General features: G+C 46.5%; 1 protein-coding gene across 1 annotated transcript in view; it reads right to left on the reverse strand.

Annotated features, from left to right (window-relative positions):
• Positions 1 to 9,404: 9,404 nt before the first annotated feature.
• Positions 9,405 to 21,737, reverse strand: part of Scara3 (scavenger receptor class A, member 3) — a 32,995-nt gene continuing 20,662 nt past the window's right edge. The window contains exons 5-6 of the mRNA NM_001108870.1: positions 19,763 to 20,806; positions 9,405 to 11,150 (exon numbers count right to left, since the gene is read on the reverse strand). Of these exons, the coding sequence (NP_001102340.1) occupies positions 10,699 to 11,150; positions 19,763 to 20,806 (1,496 nt within the window). The 3' untranslated portion in view covers positions 9,405 to 10,698. The remainder of the gene's footprint in view (positions 11,151 to 19,762; positions 20,807 to 21,737) is intronic.

Consider the following 21,737-nt stretch of genomic DNA (forward strand, 5'->3'; position numbering starts at 1 on the left):
ATGCCTTTTCTTCCATCCTTTCTACCCTCTCACACTAGGTAAGAGAGAAGAGGATAGAGGGAAAAGGAAAGAGCTACCTGAATAAAGCCAGGTGTCAGAAAGGGGGTGCTGTTATCATTAGACTACTTCCTGCTGATTAGGGCCATCCAGTCCCTTGGGACAAATCTGATCATTGCTATCGGAATATCTAATTTCTTCTTGTTGTTTCTTCTTTGTGCATGACGACTTAACAAACTGCGACCAACAACAACCAACCAGCAACCCACCATACCTCTCGAGGCCCTAGAACTTATACACCTTCTGAAAGGTCCCCAGATTTACAAATGTCACACAATCACAGAACTATCTGTAGCTGGCAAAATCATACCCCTGCTAGAGCATGAGGCAAATCATAGTCACCTGCTGTGAAGCAGCCCCATATCCCCACACCTGGGATTAAAACAAAGACATATTCTTATAATATTTCTGTGGGTTTTTTTTTAAATGAAACAAAAATTCTAGAATTCTCTCTACAGTAGGTGGAAGGACCATAAGAACTCCAATGGTGGATGGCTCCAAAGAAAGAGTCTTTTAGATACAACAGGACTGACACACATATGAACTCGGTGATGTTGACGGCACACGAGACCTGCACAGGTTCAAACCTGACAAAGTCCCAGCACAGAGAAGAGGGACACAAAGCCCCACCCCAACCAAGAACTTTTTACAGTTAACATCTGATGAGAAAGGAAAAAAAAATCAGTGTCTCACTGGTTACATGACCCACACTCAAGAGAAGCCTCCACACCCAGGAATAGTTTGCCAGCACAAAATAGACTCCATGTTTTTAATGTATGTGTGTGTGAGTTTTTTTGTTTGTTTTGGTTGTGTTTTTCTTCCTTCTCCTCTTCCTCCTCTTCCTCTTCTTCTTATTAGTTTTCTATATTTTGGTTTTGTTAGCCTTGATTTTCCTCTTTTGTTTTGTTTTATTTTTGAGAAAGAGAGAAAGAACTTGAAGTTGGGTGGATAAAGAGGTGAGGACAGTCTGAGACAAGTTGGGAAGGAGAAGAAGATGATCAAAATATATAAAATATTTAAATAAATAAATTAACCCATAATCCATCAACAAAGGCAGAGCCCTCATGATCCAATCACTTTTCCAAAGCTCCATCTGTGCATCCAACTCCTCTGTCAACAAATGTCTCTCTAAAACACAGACACTTAAAATTTAGAGTCATGATGCACCACCACATTTAACACTACTTTTAATGTGATCTCATAATAAATTTGGGTTCAAATTTATTTCATTTTTTTTTCAAAATACTTTCTTAAGTTGTTTTGTTTGAGGTAAGGTCCAAACCCTGGCCACATCTTGTATTCATTGAGATTTTTTTTAAATTCTTTTCAGTAGACTTCTTTTTTAAAAAAGTTTTTTTATTAACTTTTATTTATATGAGTACACTGTCACTGTCTTCAGACACACAAGAAGGGCACAGATCCCATTACAGATGGTTGTGAGCCGCCATGTGGTTACTGGGACTTGAACTCAGGACCTCTGGAAGAGCAGTCCGTGCTCTTAACCACTGAGCCATCTCTCCAGCCTCCTTTAGTAGACTTCTATTTGAAGACTAATTTCAAGTCTATTTAGTGTATAACATTCTCTCTGACTTTCCATGCTACTTATTTGTCAAAGAAACTGGGTTTGATTGGCTATCACCTCAATATCATGAAAACATGGCTTACCATATTTCCATCTTTGGATGTTAACTGTAAACTGGAGGGGGGTGTAGATGCTGCATTATATTTTCAGTCTGTTCTCTTTTCTTTCTTGTTTTGGCAAGACACCTTCTTAGTGACAAGTTTGCTGTGGCGTCCTACCAGGAAACATTCAGCGTCTGGCTCTTCTAAAGGGAACACTTCCAATTTTTCATCTTTAGGAAAGATACTTGTTGTGGGATATTTTTTCATAGATATGAAGTATTAGGCCTAATATATTTATTCTTATTTGATAACATTTTGTAAAACTTGCTTTCAGGACTGAGCCTTGCTTCTGTATCTATTTTATTTTCTGATTTTGAAAAATGTTTTCTTTCTGTCCCCATAGAACAAGACAGGAAACTGCGCCCCACTTTTCCTGTTCTTTGGAGGAGTTTGTGTTGGATGGGAACATTGTCTCTGAGTGATCTGTAGGGCTTGCCTGTAAGTCTTTCTCCATGGACCTGATGTTTTTCTTGTGGGAGCATTTTCAACCACTTACGTGGTTTCAGACCTTTTAGGATTTTTTTCCTTCTTGAGTTTCTTGGTGAATTATATTTTCCTACAAATTTGTTTATTTCATCTGAGTTTTCAAAGTTATTGGCATTGGCTTTTCATAATAACTTTTAATTCCACCTTTCTCATGCTAACACTATTTATACCTTCATGAACTCTTTCTGGTCAACATTCCTTACAGAAGCAGTTCCCAACCTGTGGGTCACGACCTCTTTGGGGTCAAATGACCCTTTTACAGGGATCACCTAACACCATTGGAAAATACAGATGATTACATTCTGATTCAAAACAGTAACAAACTTAGTTATGAAGTAGCAACAAAAGTAATTTTATAGTTGGGGTCAGCACAGCATAGGAACTGTATTAAAGGGTCTCAGCATTAGGAAGGCTGAGAATCACTGCTCTAGGGTATCTCAGTTTTCATGGTCTTTGATTTTGTCGACCCTTTTTATTCCAGACTTTCTTTTTATGAACCATGCTTGGTGGCACATGCTTGTAATCCTAGCACTTGGGATGTGGAGGCAGGAGGATCCCAGCTAGAGACCACCCTCCACTAAAAAGTTAGCTCAAAGCCAACCCGAAATCCAGAAAACCAACTCTAAATTCCAAATTTTTTTCTTTATGTTTTTAGTCTGATTAGTTTCTTCTTTCTGATTTACCGTGTTCTGGTTTACTTTTCCATACTCTGAAGCTGCCATCCTAGCTTTTCTTCTTTGTCTAAAATAATATTTCATGGGTACTAAATTTTATTTTTAAGTCTTGCTTCAGCTGCATTCCTAAACTTCTGACATAATCTCCTCATTATAAAAACAGTTCAAAGATGTATTCTATATTTATTTAAGCTAATTCCTATTCTAATTTCTTTTTGGAAATAAATTACTGCCTTATGATTCTTCTTGAACAGTGAGTTTTATCTTGTATTCGGGGGAATGCACAGATGATAGACCTGCTGGGACAGGTTCACATGCACACATATATGCACACATATATGCATGCAGGAGCCCAAAGAGGCCAGAAGAAGGTGTCTGATCCCCTGGAACTGGAGTCAGTGGTGGTGGTGAGCTGCCTGCTATGGGTTTATTTTAGCTTTTCCACCGTGTCAACTGGTGTGGCTCACAAAGCAGAGTTGGTCAGATTTCCAACAGCTCCTCACCGCTGTGCATGCTCAGTTCTCTCTCAGTTCATGCCTTGCAGCATCAACTGCTCCATGAGGTCTGCACAGAATTGGGGGCTCCTTCTCTACATAGACTCTTCCTGCCCAGTGCATTGTCCAGTACCCAGTTCCCCAACCTGACTTCTCTTTTTTCCTACTGTGAGGACAGTACTTTTTGTAGTGATTCTCAACCTGTGTGTCTCAATCCTTCTGAGGGTCGCATATCAGATATCCTGCACATCAGATATTTACATTATGATTCACAACAGTAGCAAAACTACAGTTATGAAGTAGCAATGAAATAGTGTTATGGTTGGGGGTCACCACAGCATGAGGATCTGTATTAAGGGGCCACAGCATTAGGAAGGTTGAACCTGCTAGAGACCCTTGTTCTCTGTACAGAGGTTTAGGGAGAAGCCTTGGGCAAAAGGCTGAAGGGGACCTGATGTTTGCCTCTCACATTCCTACTGCATATATAATAACAACTGTTGGCAGCTGACCATGTGATGGATGAGTAACACATTCAGTGGGGTCCTCGCCCTCCCTACTAAACTTTGAGATGTTTCTATGTCTAGAAGAAGGGAGTTCTTTGAGTAAGGTCAGTGGTGGATGATGGGGAGCAAGTGAGTTCCAGGTTACAACTTAGGGGTAGGGCAGGCTTGTCTGGGGCATGAAGAGAACCTGGAGTTTCTTGTGCAGAGGTGGCCATAGGTCAAAGTCCGAGTAAAACCATCACATGGAGATTCTTCCCATCAGAAGCAGAAATAACTTCAGTCTTTGGTGTTCAAATGACCTGATCCTTTAAAAGGTTGGCATGAAGTCAAGGAAATGCTATAAGGATAAGTTTCAATATTTGATACAAGCTTCTCGGTGATGGAGCTGGGTCTGCACTCTCACAAAGTTGGGTGCTGGCTTTCCTGGAGGAGAGCACATGACTTCCTTTGAGAAGCTTTCCAGTTCTCATGGTAGACGCACCCTCCCAGGTCTAGCTCCTGCAAGGCTCCTGCTCTTGGTAATTAGAACACAGCAGTTGGAACTGCAGAGGCTGGCAGCCCTTTATTTGGGGTCTTGGCCCACCTTTGTCACTAGCTTGCTCTGAGATTGAGAGGACGCCCCTTTCTGTGGACTTAATCCTTCTCCAAAACACATAGTTCACTGACCTCCTGACCCCGCCACTCTGGAAGAGATAATTTCAGCAGAACAGAGATTTCAGTAAAACCTCCATCCATCTGATTGAACATCTTTTCATATATGTGAGTGCACTGTGGCTGTCTTCAGACACACCAGAAGAGAGCATCAGATCCCCATTACAGATGGTTGTGAGCCACCATGTGGTTGCTGGGATTTGAACTCAGGACCTCTGGAAGAGCAGTCAGTGCTCTTAACCGCTGAGCCATCTCTCCAGCCCTGAACATCTTTTCAAAACCACCAAATTTATTTACTTATTTTAACATTATGCTTATGCATATGCATCTACGTGGGAATACATGCACATAAGGGCAGGTGCCCGTAGAGGTCAGAAGCGGGCATCAGATCACCTGGAGCTGGAGTTACTGGCAGTTGTCAACCCCCGACATGAGTGCTGGGAACTGGATGCCCCCTGCAGGAACAGTATAAATTCTTAACTACTGAGCCATCTCTCCAGGCCCCATTTAACATCTTTAGATTATGTTACTCATCATTTTAGAGCCTGCTTCCTGACCTATAACATGCCAGAGTGCTAGGCTCATGAAGAGGAAACAAGATAATAAGCAGAAACTGAAACACAGTGTGTTCCTTTCTTTATCTCCTACACCTGGGGATCTCAAATTTATTAGGCATCATAACCTCCTGGGTCTTGGTCTGTAGAGAACATTCCCTCCCACTCCCAGCTTCCCAGCGTTCCCACAGCTCTAAACCAGTGGGTTTAGGGTTCGAGCACGGGATGTGCATTTTTAGGGGGCTTTGGGTGGTTGTTTGTCCCATGGTAGGTGGGCCCCACTGGAAGACATTGCATAAGCCTCTGAACGTCTTCTGATGCATCAGGTGCTGCTCTTGCACTTGGAAATTTAAAAGAAAACAAAAGGAGTAGACAGGTGAAAGGCTAGCAAACCAAATGGCCTGTGCTTCTGCAGTCAAGCAGCCCCCAAAAAGGCTGCTCAGTCACCCATGGGGGTAAGGCTTTCGGGAAAAGCCAGCCCTTGGCAGCCTGGCCCTGGTGGAAAGTTCGGTGTGGTCAGATCATGTTTTTCAGCTCTTGCTTGACTCTCCAGAGGTTCTGTTTTGACAGGTGTACCCAGGGTTGGTGTAGCATTGCCAGCTCAGCCCTGGCTTGGAGAGAAAAGCTGGGGGCAGGGCAGGAGGTTTGCCCAGCCCTGTCCTGTTCTGCAGGAAGGAGGGAGGGGTTGCCAGCATGATCTGAGCCTGGAGTTTTCAGAGGTACTGAGAGACCGTGGCTCAGGCATGTGGCCTCCAGGAAGGCCCACGATCTCCTTAGGAAACCCAGGAATAATTTCTGAGCTTTGTAAACTTTGGAATTAAAGGCACATCAACACCAAAGCCTGTGCTTTGGATCTAGTAGCTGAAATCTCACAGGCTATCATTGTCTACAAACTTTTATCTCACCTCTAGTGAGATCCAGTGAAGTGACTGAGCATAATGGGAGGCAGGTAGGGTAGGGGAGGGGAGGAAGACAGCTTGATTAGGCCAGATAAATGTGAGAGTCCAGGCCCAGGGCAATCAAGACCACCCACTCTGTTTTCTGAAGAAAAACCTCATGGTCCAAGAGGTCAGTTATGGGCCTACAAGAAAGAAAGATCCAGCGGGGCTGGAGTGCGACCTGTCCAAGCTCTAGGTCCACTGGTGAACCCTGTCAGGTAGCCCACCCTACTCTCAGACAAGTGACACTCATCTCACCAGATCTCATGAGTCGTACCATTTATTTCAGGCTTTGTGGTTCTGATCACCCACTCCTAAACCCCCAGGCAGCTCTTTGGAATCCCAATAGAATTTAAAAATTGTTCAGATCCTCTAAAGGATTGTGTGATGGATAACATGGGACAGAGGGATGAGAGGAAGAAAGGGCTGAAGGGCTGGCCTCTCACAATGCAAGAAGCATGCTGGCCACCTGCTCTAAGTGTTCATTGGCAGAGAGGTGAGCATCTAGTGACACTTACAAAGCTTAAATTCTGTGTAATGGTCACCACCTGGGTGGAGTCTGATGTCTTTGGAGGACTGACTGCTAGGTACTCTGATTGATTGATTGACTGACAGTTGCTGGGTACCCTGATTGATTGACTGACAGTTGCTGGGTACCCTGACTGACTTATGCAGCTGTCACCTCAGTGAAATCGCTAAGCTTGTGTGAAACCACAGGGTTGGGTTTAAGACTGTTTGCATAAGTGTGAGTCCTTATCTGCCATGTAAGTACGCATTACAGTGGTGGCCATCTGCAAACCAGGATGAGCTGGAACCTTCCCAGCCTCTTGAATTGTGAGAAAATAAATTTCTGTTACTGGAACCATGCAATCTGAGGTGTTTTCTAGTGGCATTTGAGCAGACCAAATACTCTGGGTAACTGGTCAGAAGATCTCCTCAGCAATCTCGTGGGAGGAAATGAGAGAGCAGTTAAACACCTTGCCCAAGTCTGTCTCAACTTGGATAATGTCTAAAAACCCAGTTATGTCTGTCTGTGGCCCAGGGAAGTCAATGCACTGCTTCAAAACTCAGTTCCCCCACCTCCGGGGCAGAGCTTGAACATTATACATTAGGAATGGAAGTAAAGACTACTATTATCCACAGTGAGTTACTGTTTGTGAAGTGACCAGGATCGTATGTAGCCTCTGCCTGACTCCACCATTGCTGTTGTCTGGTGTTGACCTCTGCCTCTGGGCTTGATATGGCCACTACCACCTTGTCATCAGAGCAACTATGATGACTCCTAAGTGACAAGATTGGGCCCACATAATATTCTCTTATGGAAGGGAAGGGCAGGAGGACTCAGAGAGTTCCTGAGGACTCAGTCCTTCCTAGACGATATGTAAGTGGAGAGCAACTTAGCAACTGCTGGGGAGAGAGAGAGAGAGAGAGAGAGAGAGAGAGAGAGAGAGAGAATGTTTCTTGGCGGTGCATTTGCCTGTAAGTTGGCTTTTTCCTGTCAGTAGTCTCAATTTAACTCCTTGCGTCTCCAAGTTAGGCTTGGATGGAGCGGTTGCTTTGTTCTGGTATTGCCCTCTATGTGGGGAACAGCGATGGGCTTCTCAGATAAAGCCATGCAACACTCTCCTGCTGCTAGAGTACCCACTGGGTTTGGCTGCTAGCTAGCCTGTAGTTCATCTCACTGTGAATCCTATTGCTACTCATCCCTGCTCCATCCCTCCACCCATCTGCTGGTGCAGCTCTCTGGGTCAGGTGAACCCTTGACTCAAGGGTTAGCAATGGGACTTTCACCTAGAATCTAGGAATTATAGCTGAAAGGCGTGGGTGAACCCATGGGTGGCCAATCTTAGTCCTCTTTTGCTGGGCCTCATGTAAACAGAAGATGTTGGTCAGAAAAAGGAGACAAGCTTAGAGAAGAGAAATCAGTAGCCACTGAGCGATGGAGAGATGAGCGAGTGGCCAGTTACCTGAGGGGGGTTGGGGAGTGTTTCATGTCTTCTCCCAGTAATCCCAGGATTTGCTAGCCTTCTGGTTCCATAGCTCCTTGCTTACCCACAGAACCCTTCCATGGGGGCGACCCTGTGAATGCATGTATGGGCTCAGTGGTTTCTGACTTCTGTCTGTGCTCTTACATCAAGTGGTTCCTTGAGCCACACAGTCAGGGGCTGGTTTATAACTTAGGACTTTTTATATCTTTGCTCTTATGGTTTTAGATTGATTTTTTTTATTCCTGTGTCTTGTCTCTCATTTTGTCTCCTAAGCCCATCCCTTAGAATTGGTCCCAGATCTGTTAGACTTTAACTCCAAGACACTGGCTGATTCTCTTTCTTGGGCTTTCCTTTATCCCAGAGCCTGGCCTAATTCTTCCCCTACCACTAGTGTGTCAACCAGTAGTTCAAGTTTCCAGGCAGGAGGTTTGCTTGTAATCCAGAGTGTGAGGTGATTCCACTGACATGTCTTTCCCGTCCTCCTTGAGCTACTTACCTGGGTGTCACCCTTCTGAACATGTCCTGACTTATCACCTTGACTGGCCCCACCCCACCCCCAGAGTTCCTATTACTGAGAGTTACCACCTCCTGGGCCCCCCCCAGACTTCTTCCTCCTTTCCCTGCCTGGTTTCATGCAAGGCTATAGCCATGTCTGCCTTCACTAGGAAAGGTGACCACAGTGGGCTTTAGGCTTTGCTTACTCTCATGACCCTTAAGCAGTGAAGTCAGTGACCCACATAGGACAGGTGCTATGGGAAGGATGTATCTTAGTACCACATGGATGGGCAAGGCTCGTGTGTGGGAGTCTCAGGGCAGTTCTTCCACGTTTTTTTACTCCTCCCGAGCACTCCCGATCCATACACACCCTACATCAAACCAAGAGCAGGCTGCACACCAGCTCACACTTGACTTAGCAAACGAACCCACTCTCCCTTAAAACCCCTAGTGGAGCAGACCCTGACTCATTTCCAGGGAACCTAGTTGACCTTTGGTCTTTCCCCTGTGGGGCAAGACTAGCCTGGTCTTTTCCTCCTTTGTGTTCTGTTGCTTTGACTTAAAGAGTACAAGTAGAAGCATCTCTCTAGTGTCTGGGCCTGTCCTGTTTTCCAGTTTCATTTGAGCCAAATACCTACAGAGTCCAGATGCAAGCTTTAGGGATCATATTGTTTCCAGCATGGCTTTGCCATTGGGGGTAATTCCTTAGACTTTTATTTGGGCTTCACTGCCAACCACTAGGAACTCCAAGAAGACCTCTCAGTTCTCAGATTCTGCAACGGAACCATTGACAGGGATACCTCTCTGTAGGTCAATATGAAATGGATCCCTGAAGGGGTCACATCCTCAGGTTGGGAACAAACACTAGAAGACACGTTCCTATGGAAACAGCTCTTTACTGGGCCAGTGATACTGTGTTGCATGATATTACCGTATGTTGACGGGACAATTGTATAGCAGGGATGGATGGGTAGTGCAAGCCAGTTGCACACTGATGTTGCCAAGGAAGGTGGCAAAAAGGCTTTGAACAGGAAGAAGATGACATCCAGGTCTCTGAGGCAGGGCAAGGGAGGAGACAGCTCTAGCCCCTGCTCAGGAGTGTCTGAGTCTGCTGGAGTGGAAGGAGCAGGGCAGCTCTATAGAAAGTGAGTCAAGACGATGCAAGTCATTCCCAGCATCCCTTTCTGCCAGTGTATGCAAGAAGTTCATGAAAGAAGTTCATCAAAAGTTCCTTGTGCATGTCCAGCTTTTCACATGCCTTGTCCAGCTTGCTATTATGTGGGAAGAACTCTAGCCATCTTAGGTCATAGTAGGGTGAGGTCAGTGTGCATCTGTGTCAGGTCAACCAAGAGGAAGAGGCAAGAGCGGCCATGTTATTAGCTTCTTCCTCCTTGGCTATTACTGGAAACAAGGCATGGCAGACTAGGATGAACAAGGGGTGGCTTTGGAGGGAGGAGTTTACCCCTGACTTGTCCTTCCACCTCCGGCCCTGTGGTCTTCCTGGGAGCAGTCAAGCAGAATGTTCTGGAACCTGTAGGCTCTCTGCCTGCTGATAAAACTCTGCTTGGGTTCCTTCCAGGCCACTCTCGAGATACAGAGGTAAGACTGAAGAGAGGAATTTTCTGGATGTGTGGCTAAAAACCCTCCGAACTTGTCAGGGTCACCATCCACGCATGAAGCCTGGGAATGCCAGCCAGGCAGATTTTTTTTTCCTGCCCTGTGTGGGTCAAGGCAGCTCCACATGACTGTACCATGACTTAGTTATGTGTGGGGTGGAAGTTGGGGCTGCTGCTATCCCTGGATATACATTAGTCATCTAGAATGCCCCAAACATTTCCCTGGATTTTTTTTCAAGACCTGTGTTGAGTGGGTTATTGCAGAGACCAGAGCTAGTTACCCCAGGTAGTTATCCCTCCCCACCAGCAGGCTCTCACAGCCTTTCCTTCTAACTAGCCATAGAAACCCAGTAGGTCTCCCTTTGGCCAGCAGAGAAAAGGGGAGGAGGATGAGCTGTTTTCCTATGGTACAGTCATTACTGAGAGGCCTAAGACTCTAAGAGACCTCAGATCTAAGAGACACCCTCATATTAGGATTAAAGAACAAGGATTGTAGATTCTGGCTGCTTTCTCTGACCCCCCTCTCTAACCTGCATGGCAGCATCAGGCCAAAGACTCTTCAGTAGGGGCTCTGGTTCCCTGGTGGACCTGGAGGTCCAGGTAGTCCAGGGGGACCTTGGATGCCGGGTTCACCCTTAGGCCCTGTGGCCCCTCGCTGGCCTGGTGACCCTGCCTTTCCTGAAATCCCTGGCTTTCCCTGAGGCCCTGACGGTCCTTGAGACCCTGGGGGCCCCTCTGGCCCTGGGGGTCCCACATCCCCTTTGGGGCCTGGCTGCCCCCTTGGCCCTCCAGTGCCAAAGCTGCCCTTTGAGCCTTTGAGGCCTGGAAAGCCTCGGGGGCCAGCTGGCCCTCTTTCTCCCACAGGTCCTGGTTCCCCAGGTTGTCCCTGAGGACCCTGAGGTCCGGGGGGTCCCAGACTGCCAGGATCCCCTTTAGGTCCTTTGTTACCAACAGGTCCTTTCATGCCTGTATCTCCTTTGAATCCTCTTGGTCCGGGAGGGCCGGGGACACCTAGGATCAGATAGAAGAAGAGACTGGTCACTCTCCAGACTTTCTGTGAGCAGAATGGGTACAGGGATAGCTGAGATTTAGACAGACACTTGACTTAGAGCTGCCACCTCTGGGCTATTAGGTGACTGCTTTACTGTTGCTGAATTGGGGGTTAGACCAGTGTGTTCTATGCAAGAGCATGTATCAGTGTCTTGCACTGGGTCTGGTGTACTGCTAACACTCCCAGTTCTGACTTCCAGGCTCTCCTGCTGCTTCACACACACCAAGCAGGACTGAGAGCATAGCCGTATTGAGGAAAGGCCACAGTAATCTAGGATGCTCCCATCCTGCCCCAGGGCAGCCTGGTCATCTAGATCCACTCCCTGCCATACATCCTTGAACTGCTGGGCCTCTGGGATCAGGTGTATGCAGTCAGGGACACAGAGGAAAAAGGGAAGACAGTAAGGTGAGACCTAACTCATAGAAGCATCCCTAAGAAAGGCTACCTCTCCGGAAAACCTACTCCGTCCATTCCAGCCTCATCTATGAGCCCTTGAGGCTGCTGCTTTCGGAGTCCTTTACTGACACACGGAGAAATCAGTAGGGAAAGTCAGCAGTAGATGTGTATCTTATGGATGCTGGTAAACCACAGAGTCCTCGGGAGACAGCAAGAGCCATTTCTCACCATCTTAGCACTGGACACAGAGTCTGCCGTGCAGCTGAGAAAGCTCAGAGATTGTTAGAAGAGGCCATTTCTCAAGCCCTGGAACTTTATTTTAGGCCTGATGATGATGGTGTGGAAGAGACGTGACTTTCAGCATGGAGGTCACATCAGGAGTTGATTGACCTCCCTTCCTCCTATCTTTCTGTGTAAGGCTGAGAGTCATCACCTCTCAGATCAGTACCAACCCTGAGGGCACGTGGCAGAGAGTAGCTGCCCCTCTGCCAGGGTGTGCAGAATGCTTTAAGACCACAGGCGACAGAGCGTGATCTGAGATGAGGAGAACGGTTGTGGAGAAAAGAGCTCTCACCAGTGTGGAGGCAAGGCTTGGTGCAGACCCGGTTTTCTTCTGTGGTCTCTGTGGGGGTGAGTGTCAGGGTTGATGGGAACTGCGAGTCCCAGAGCCTGGCTCAGATCTCCATGAGAACTCTGCTGACTCCGTGGACCCTTAGCGATGCAGTGTCAAAAGGTTTTGAGCTAGGTGGGATCTAGTCCTATTCCTTCAACTAAGATCTGGATAGGGAAGTAAAATCCCATTGGTAAGCTGGGGAGTCCCGGATGAGGGATGGTGGAGCTGTTGGGTCTTTTTGGATAGCCAGCCTAGCCTTACCGTCAAACTCCAGGTTAATGAGATCTAGAAAAAAGAAGTCTCCCAAAGCCCAAAACCTTAGGTCTACATATACCTGTATACACAGATGGATCCGCAAGGACTTCAAGGATATCTCTCCCTGTCCCTCTCCTGGTCCCTGTTCCTGTCCCTCTCCTTCTGCCTCTCCTCCCCCCCAACGTGTGTGTGTGTGTGTGTGTGTGTGTGTGTGTGTGTACATGATCAATTCTACAGACTTCTCAAGTGAAGACTAGAACTGAGTGGGTTCTTTGAGGGAAGGGGTGATGAATGTTGAGACCTGAGAGCTCTCTAAGTTGCCAGACTCTTATTCTGTGGCTCTGGGTCACCTTCAGGCTGGCTAATGTGACCTGCTGACCCAAGCTCCTTACCTTCTGCAGTCCCTCGCATCTCCTTCTCAAAAAGTGTTTCTATGTGGAAGTGGAACCAGGTCAGTGAATATCTATTACAGCCCAAACTGGAAACCAGAGTCTGACCAGTCAGTCCCACTAGAGCCAATAAAAATCTTCCAGTCAGCTCCTGCCACTGCCTGCCATGGGACACTGCTCCACCTCAGCTCACGTGGCATGCCAGCAGAGGTGGTTTCGGGCTGAGGACAGCTGATGGGTCAGAGAAGCAGGCTGGCACTAGAAAACCCAAGAGATAGGGCCTGCCCCTTTATTCCCAGAGAGTCCCTCACCGAAGTTACCAGCACAGCACAGGCCCAAGCTAATGCCCACACAGGGTCTACCTCCCCCAGCCTGGCAGGTCTCTCTGGGAACTGGCAAAATCACAGTGCCTGTCCTTATGCTGCTCCTGGCATCTGGACCAGCTGAGATTTGGAGAAGCAGAGGGCCATTGAACAGTGGAGAAACCCTTGAGGCTGTGCGGCTGATGGGGCAGTGCTGAGAAATCCTAGCTTACTAAGTATCATCTGCAATACAGCTGAATTGATTTTAACATGTACAGCTTAGGCTATTCTTGATGTAACATTCACAACTGAACACCAAAGCGCCCTGCGGTTCCACAGCCCCTTGTCTTGAACCCCACCCCACCCCCATGACTAGATGGGCACTTGCTTTATGCCTCCTTGCCTGTTCCTGCTTGGAAGTTTCTTCTTCCACCTGCCATGGGAAGAGAGGCTGCCCCAGAGACATCTCCAAGTCCCCTGGTTCACCACTCTTTTTTACTTCAGGAGGGAGGGGATACAACCCATGTCCACTCTCAGAAATCTCATCACAACAAAAGTGCTCTGCCCTGCCCCCAGGGCATCTGCTATGGCCCCGCTTTCTCCTTGGGGTCTGTCTTTTCTATTGCCACTGTCTTCTGGAAACAGCTTCTCTTCCTTGACCTAGAGGAGCACAGAAGCCACTGGAAGGGTATCTAGGCTGTCCATGCCAGCAAAGGAAAAAAACAGAGCCAAAAGCCTGCTAGGTCCAAGGCACCACCAATCATTCCCTGGGTCTTTCCAGGGCAGATCTGAGCTTTCTTTCTCTAGGAAGGTAGTATGTGCCCATCATCCTTAGGGTAGACATTTGAGGAGAAGTCTCAGCCTCTGTCACACCCCCATTTGGTTGTCCCAAGCATGAGTGCAAGGAAGACGCAGAAGAGAAAGGCCGTCTCTTTCTCTGTGCACACTCTTGTGGCCAACACTGCTGTTCCCAGCCCCGAGAACCCAGATGAATCCTAGGTATCATCAGAATAAATGATGGGCCTCTCTCCTTGGCTTCATCCCACAGACACCACCTCTGCCCCCAGCACCCTCCAAAATGTATTTCTGAGTCTTTTGCATCCAGTTTGGAGCTGTCTGGGGAAGGGAAGGGGCTCTAGAACCCTTCTCCGAAGACCGCCGAGAGGTCCATAAAGAGTAGGACGAGCCAGGCATGATGGCTGTAAGCTGAGCATTTGAGAAGCAGAGACAGGAGGATTGGGAGTTCTGGGCCATCCTGGACGACATAGAGTCTGGATAGCTAGACAACAAGACCCTGACTTGAGAAACAGCACTTGCCCAGTGTGTGCAAGGTCCTGGGTTCTATCTTTGGTACTTACACTTAAAAAGGGGGAGGGGGATGAAAGGCTCTTTTCTTAGATTCTCAGGTGATCATAAGACTTGTGAGCTGGAGGAGCCCAGTCTATCCAGGGACAAAGTCAACAACCAGTTGTTAGCACAGTGGGATGACTCAAGGCTAAAACCAAGGCTCCCACCAGGATGGGGTTTCAATGACCTGTCAATAATAAGACATTGATGAGGACAGAGTACAGGGCAGGGAGGGGGAGGCGCTCAAAACTGCTCTGAGCAGCCAAGAAGCAAACGCCAGCATGGTAGCTGAGGTAAGGAGTTCAGGGAGGCCAGTCATTATTCAGGAAGCTACAGACTATAATTAGGCTCTTGGGCTCATTAGGAGCCGACCACAACTGACTGTATGTCTGAGGTAAGTAGAGTGGGTGGTGGCTCTGTGGTCCATACCCAGGATTAGGGAAGATGAAAGAAATGGGAGTGGCCAGAAAAATCTAGTATCTTAAGACATGATACTACCCATCCATGGGCTAGTGAGCCCTTGGTAGGAGACATCCATGATGCCTCTCATAGTCTGCTCATTAAGAAAGAAGGAACTAGAAATACAAGAGATATTCCTTGAGTGGTTAGCCCAATGGAAGATGCCCTGTCCTGTACCCTGAGACCCAGGTTGGAATGCCAGCTCTGGCATTAGCATGTTAGGTGGCTGGGCCTGACCTCCCCAACCCCCCCACCCTCTCTGTTCAACGACGTCATTGACCTCGGCCAGGGGAGTTTCAGTGGTAGCTATAATCACTCAAAGAACAGTGAGAAAATGCTCATGGACTTGTGTGTCTGCTGAGGATGGGCTGGTGTAAATCAGCCTACACTGCCAACCAAGGGTAAGAGAACTGTTAGAGATGAGGCAAAATGTCTTCCTGGGAGCTCGGGAGTGATGCCAAGTCCTGAGATCCTAGGAGAAGCGGCTCCCTGATGCCAGCCTGCCAACTTCTGCTGCTTCTCAAGGCACTGTGGGGAGTGATCGTTCTATATAGAGTGAGCCTCTATATAAGAGAGGCTGGGAGACCAAATGGAAGAGTGCAGCCAGGGCACCAAAGAAGACTCTCGGCATATTTTCAAGGCTGGGCAGACAAAAATGAGGCTCCCAGCTACTGATGCCTCTTCACTGCCAACTGCATGCAAAACCCCTGTGCCAAACAGAACAGCCTGTCTATCAATCAGTATCTATCTACCTATGTATCTATTTATCTATCATGTATGTATATATGTATGTATCTATGCATGTACCTATCTATGTATCAATGTATGTATCTATCTGTCTGTCTATCTATCTACCATCTATTCATCTATCTATGTTTCTATCTATGCATCTATCATTCTATTTATTTGTATGTATAGTGTAGTATTTGCATTATGTGTCTGAGCATGTGGTTGGAGGTCAGAGGACAACTGCTGGAGTCAGTTTTTCCTCCTTTCTTTCAGGCCCTAGCAGTTGAACTCAAGTTATCAGAGTTGGCAGCAGGCACCTTAACCTGGTAAGCCAACTCGCCAGCCTTGCTGTTCCCTTCTTAGTATGTCTGAATCCTTATGGGTCACAGCAGGATATAGCAGGTGGTACTTATGGAACAAGTCTGCAAGGTTAATTCCTCTGCACACTTGGCATCTCCCCTCTGTTCATACTTTCATTTATTCGTTCACTGAGCCTTGCAGTGAATGGTTAGACATTTGTGAATTGGGCGATGAGCCTGTGTCATCAATAATTTCACTTTGGAAGGATGCCTTATGTTAACATAGCCTTTTTAGGTTGACATTATTGTTGGCACTGATCCTCACAACTTACCCCTGTGGTATAGGCAGGGCAGGTATTAATGATCTTGTTTATGCTGGTTAGTTTTAATTGTCAATGTGACACAACCTAGAATTACCTCTAAAGAGAGTTTTAATCAGGAATTATCTTGATCAGGATGGCCTGGGGGCATGTCTATAGGGAGTTGTTTTGATTTGTTAATTGATGTAGGAAGTCAGAGTTCCCTGTAGGCAGCCCCATTCCCTAAGCTGGGGGTCTCTGAACAGTAGAAGAGAGGAGGAACCTAGCTGAGAGTAGACAAGCAATTGAGCAGGCAGGCTTGCATGAACTCATTTCTCTCTGCTTTTGCCTGTTGGTAGGATGTGACTAGTTGCTTGAGTTCCTGCCTCTACTTCCCCTCAGTGATGAGCTGGAATCTGGAATTGAACGCTGAATAAGCCTTTTCTTTCTCAAGTTGCTTTTTGTCACAGCAACAGAAATGAAAGTAGAACACAGTGGGTGACGAGACAGAGCTGAAAGTGGCGAAGAGCCCTACCATCACTCAGCTAATGAGTGGTGATTTCTTGGCCTCTAATTCCCAAAAGATAGTCCTAGCAGAGACACTGTCTAGCACAGACATTTCTACCACAGACATAAAAATTATCCCAGAGACTAAGAAGAGATAAAGATTCTAGGAGAGGTGTAGCCAGCATGGATACACCACAGGATTTCTGTTTCGTAAATGGAGGCTTGGAATTAGAGCTGGAAGGGGCTGGTCCTACCCCTTCATTTACAGATGACAGAGCACAGTTGCAGAGATGAAACAATTCTGCCCGAAGTCCCAGAGCAAATTATAACCGAGCCTCATTTTCTTCAGTAGATGCTGGGCAAGCCTCTTCACTCTTGTGTTACTACCATCTCCCCACCTGTGTTCCTCTGCTTACCAGCTCTACACCAGCCAGGCAATCCTTTAATGCCAGCTCCAGTTTTTGAGCCTCAGTGCATGTTTGAGGGTGGGTGACAAGTTCCTTCTTGGGTGGGGTGTTCAATTTACCTGGAAAGTTCTTTCAGATAGGAGAAGCTGTGGATGTGATGACTGAAAGATCAGGAGGAATATGGCCAACAGACATAACTTAGACTTGTGCCTTAGAGGCCACACACATGGCATCTTCTCAGTGAAGTGGTATGGGAAGCTTTCCATTCCCATGGAAACACTCAATGCCTGATTTTGTTGTATAAACATAAAATCAAACAGCAATTAAATGTGTTCTCCCCTACCATACCTCACCAATCTATATCCAAGAGAAAATGAGCTCAGGGGTATCAGAAATGTGAAGACATTGAACTGAGGGTCCCATGGACTCAAGCAGATGGTCCACAGTGCTAAAGATGAGGTTTTGTGATAAGAACTCTGTGATGATCACGGCACTGGCAAATGTCAATCTCCAAGAACTTCTCCAGTTACTGTCTCCCCCATCTCCATCTCTTGCCCAGTAGTGAGGCAAAATCTAAGTAGAAATGTCTGAGATGCCTGCAAGCTTATACTCTGAGCATCTCCTTTTATGAGTGGACAGTAGACACATTTTGAAGAACTAAAGTAGGGCCAGCGGGAGGGAGTGGGGGAGGAGAGAGAGGGAGGGAGGGAGGAGAGGTGGGAGAGAGAGAGAGAGAGAGAGAGAGAGAGAGAGAGAGAAGATAGCGTTATAAATCCTAGCTATGTCCACTAGATTGATGACAAAAATAAGGTGTGTATGTCATGAGCATGTCCTCCTTGCCACTATGACCAGATCTGTGTGCACATTAAAACTTTGTTTCATCTCCTCTCTCAATCAGTCCTTTGTCATATGTCCATTAAAACATAGGACACATGGACTACATTGACCTCCCAGTATTTGAGTTCTGAGAAAGGAAGAGAGAGAAAATTGTTCTATAACCCTTCTTCTGTGGGAAATTTTAGTATGTGTGCTTTGATTTTACACAGGACAATTCATTGTATCTTGTGGTAGCTCAAAACATGGCCTTACTAGCAACTTCATTTGGAGATTAAGAGTTTCATTTGGAGATTAATAAGAGTATGGAACAAGGAACTGTGTATGGGCAACAAGTGGACAAGAGGTAGATCCAAGATGTTTAATTTTATGTATCAACTTAAAGGGGCCATGAGGCTCCTACATAATTGATCAAGCTTCATTTTGAGTGTTTCTGTGAGGGTGATTTTTGTTGAGGTCGACATATGGATTGGTAGGCTGAACAAAGTTGATTATCCTCTCTAATGTAGGGTTAGCCTCGTCTAATCAGTTGAAGGCCAGAATAAAACATAAAGCTCAGGTTCTCCTGAATAAGAGAATTCTTCCTGCCTGGTATTCTTCCCATTAGGTCTCTGCAGATTGGACTTGCCAGTCACACAAACCGATTCCTTATGATATCTATGTATCTATGTATCTATCTATGTATCTATGTATCTATCTATGTAGCTATGTATCTATCTATGTATCTATCTATGTATCTATCTAGTATCTATCTATGTATCTATGTATCTATCTATCTATCTATCTATCTATCTATCTATCTATCTATCTATCTTCCTATCATCTATCTATCTATGTATCTGTCCGTCTGTCGCTTGGCTATCATTTATATACCTCCATTCTACTAGTTCTAATTTGTTTGTTTGTTTTGTAGAATTCTGGTGAGCAAGAGAACTTAGGGAGATATAGGATATAGAAGAAGAATCCATTAGGGTAATCGGTCTATGAGTGACAAATAGTTGGACAGGCAGAAAAAAGTATTAATGAGGGGGCATAAAGGGAGAAAGTGAACTTAGATGGTTTCAAAAAGACAAGGTCTGCAAACTTTCCTATGGGGACTAAAAGAAAGTCATGGGTAAAATAGAATTTTCTCACTTTCACCATGAGGTTTATAAGAACCTCCCTGACTCCCTTCCTTCCTTTCTTCTTGGCTTTACTCCTTTGTTGAGATAAGATTTCACTTCATATCTCTGACTTATTGTATAGCCCAAGCTGACCTCGAGTTTCTAATTCTCCTGCCTTAGCTTCCTGAGTGTTGGGATTATAGGTGTGTACCACTAAGCCTAGCTCTCAAAGGCAGACTTTTTCAAACATTAAAAGTTATTTATTTTTATTTGTGTATAGAATATGTGTGCATGTACCTGTGGAGTCCAGAAGAGGGCTTTAGAGCCCCTGAAGTTAGCATGACAAATGTCAGCCTCCTTATGTGGGTGCAGGGAACTGAACCAGGGCCTCTAAAAGAGCAGCATGTATGCTTACTCACTGAGCCATCGCTCCCAGTCCTCAAAGCCATTTCTTAAAGTTGCCTGATGCCCTGGGAATTGGTTACAGGATGATTTCGGCAATCTATTTTCCTATCTAGCATCTTATATCTAGCATCCTCTATGTACACAGAATTGGAGATTTCCCTAAAATCAGGTGCTTCTGTGTACAACAATGACCTGAGTCCCGAGAGAGGTCTGCCCACCCATCCTTACCTCGGATGATGGTGACATTGCGAAGGATTTCTCCGTGATGTGTGTCCACAGCCTTCATTTCCTCCATGATCATGGAGAGGTTTCGGACATTGAAGTCTAACCGAGCACTGAGGAGACTGAAGCGCTCCCTGAGCAGATCTGTGGTGCCCAGCATGAGGGAGACAGACTTATTCAGGTAGTAGAGCTCCTCGGCATGGGTGTGGAAGCCTAGTGTGCAAGACAGCCGTACATCGTCCAGGTACTTGAGCATGCTGTGCACGTGGTTGTCAGTGGCATTGATATTGGTGAAGATGGTGCCAATTTCAATCTCGTGAGAAGCCATGCGTCCTTCCAGAGACTCGAACCTTTCCACTGTGCGATTCTGGGCATATCGGGTGTGGTATTGGAGGTCATGCATGTTTTCCTCATGGTCATCCAAAAAGGAAGAGATATTGTCCAGTTGTAGCTGTAGGCCCATGACCTGTAGCACCAGGTCATGCATGCTCTCAGAATTCTGGCTAATGCGCTGAGAGGAGGCCCCCAGGGTGGCTTGAATAGTCTTGACTATTTCTCCAGTCTTGGCAGAGGTGCTTCGCAAACCTCCAAAGAGCCTGGTGTAGTTCTGCCAGTCAGTGACTATCTTCTGCAGGGTCAGGGTCTCCTCGTCTGTCTTCCTCTGGATCCCGTGGATCCACTCAGCAGTCTGGCCCACCGTGAAGTTGATCTGGTGTACAGCAGCCTTGACGTCATAGCACTCCTGGGTGAGGTCCTTCAGGCTGATGTCCATACCTGCTGTGGTGGCCTGCCAACCCCTCACTTGTGCCAGGAAGAGTCCCAGGGATTGATTGACCTGGTGAATGGAGAAGGAACAAGTGCCCATCTCCTGGGAGATTTGACTGCTTGTGGTGGAGAGCAGCTCATGGGCCTGGGAAGTCTGGTCCAGCTGGACCTCCTGGGCCAGCAGCATCTTCTGAAGCCCCTCCAGCTCCTCCTGGAGCTTCCTGATCTCTTGCCCCAGCTGCTCAGCCTCACGGCAAAAGGAACAATTGATCAGGGCTTTTGGGTCTTCAGGAGAAAAGGGGACATTTTTAGTTAAATGGGACAAAGGTAATGGTGTGTGTGTGTGTGTGTGTGTGTGTGTGTGTGTGTGTGTCTGTGTGAATGAATACATTCTCACTCGTGGAGGTCTGAGGATAACCTGAGGAATTGTTTATCTTGAGTTTTGAGATAGGTCTTCTTGCTGGCCTGGAACTTGTCAATCAGGCTAGGCTGGCTGGTAAGTGAACGCCTAGAATCCACCTGTTTCCACCACCCGGGCACTGGGATCAGAAGCTGCTGCCACCACCGCACCCACCTATTCCATATGGTTTCTTGGGACTAGACTCAGGTTACAAAGCTCATATGGCTGAGTTATCTCCCTTGCCCCAGAGGCCCTTCTTGAAATGCAGGCACAGGGAACTGGCAAGTGGCTCCTGTACCTTGCTCACTTTCTTGCTATGAAGACCCCTCTCCAGCCCTGAGAAAAGCCTCACCATTCCCTGGGGAATTCCATCTTTACTGTGCAACAGAAATGCAAGACTTTGGATATTTATCCCATAGTATCAGCGCATTCTCAAGAGTAGATCTTAGTAACTAACTGTTCTGAGGAAGCCAAGAACCTTGTTGTACACTCGTTTAAAAATTCTATACACATTTTAATATTTGTTGTCTTGATTGATATCTTATAATATACTTGCAGGGAAGGTAGCCCTGGGAACTTTTTTCCCTTGTGACTCCTGGAGAACAAGGCATAGAGAATTAGCCTGCCAAATAGAACTGTGTTATTAGGTGTCGGGCCAACACTTTCTATTTGCAACAGAGATAATGACTTTTAACCCCACATCTGCGATGGCTTTTTCTGACTCACGCTCTCTTAGTATGTTCTAAGAGGCTAGAGAGCATTGTGAACTGTGCTGTGACTGAAGCAAGTGACTTGAAATAGGAGGCCTTAGAAATC

Source organism: Rattus norvegicus, chromosome 15, assembly GCF_036323735.1.
Source record: "Rattus norvegicus strain BN/NHsdMcwi chromosome 15, GRCr8, whole genome shotgun sequence".
Classification (NCBI taxonomy): domain Eukaryota; kingdom Metazoa; phylum Chordata; class Mammalia; order Rodentia; family Muridae; genus Rattus; species Rattus norvegicus.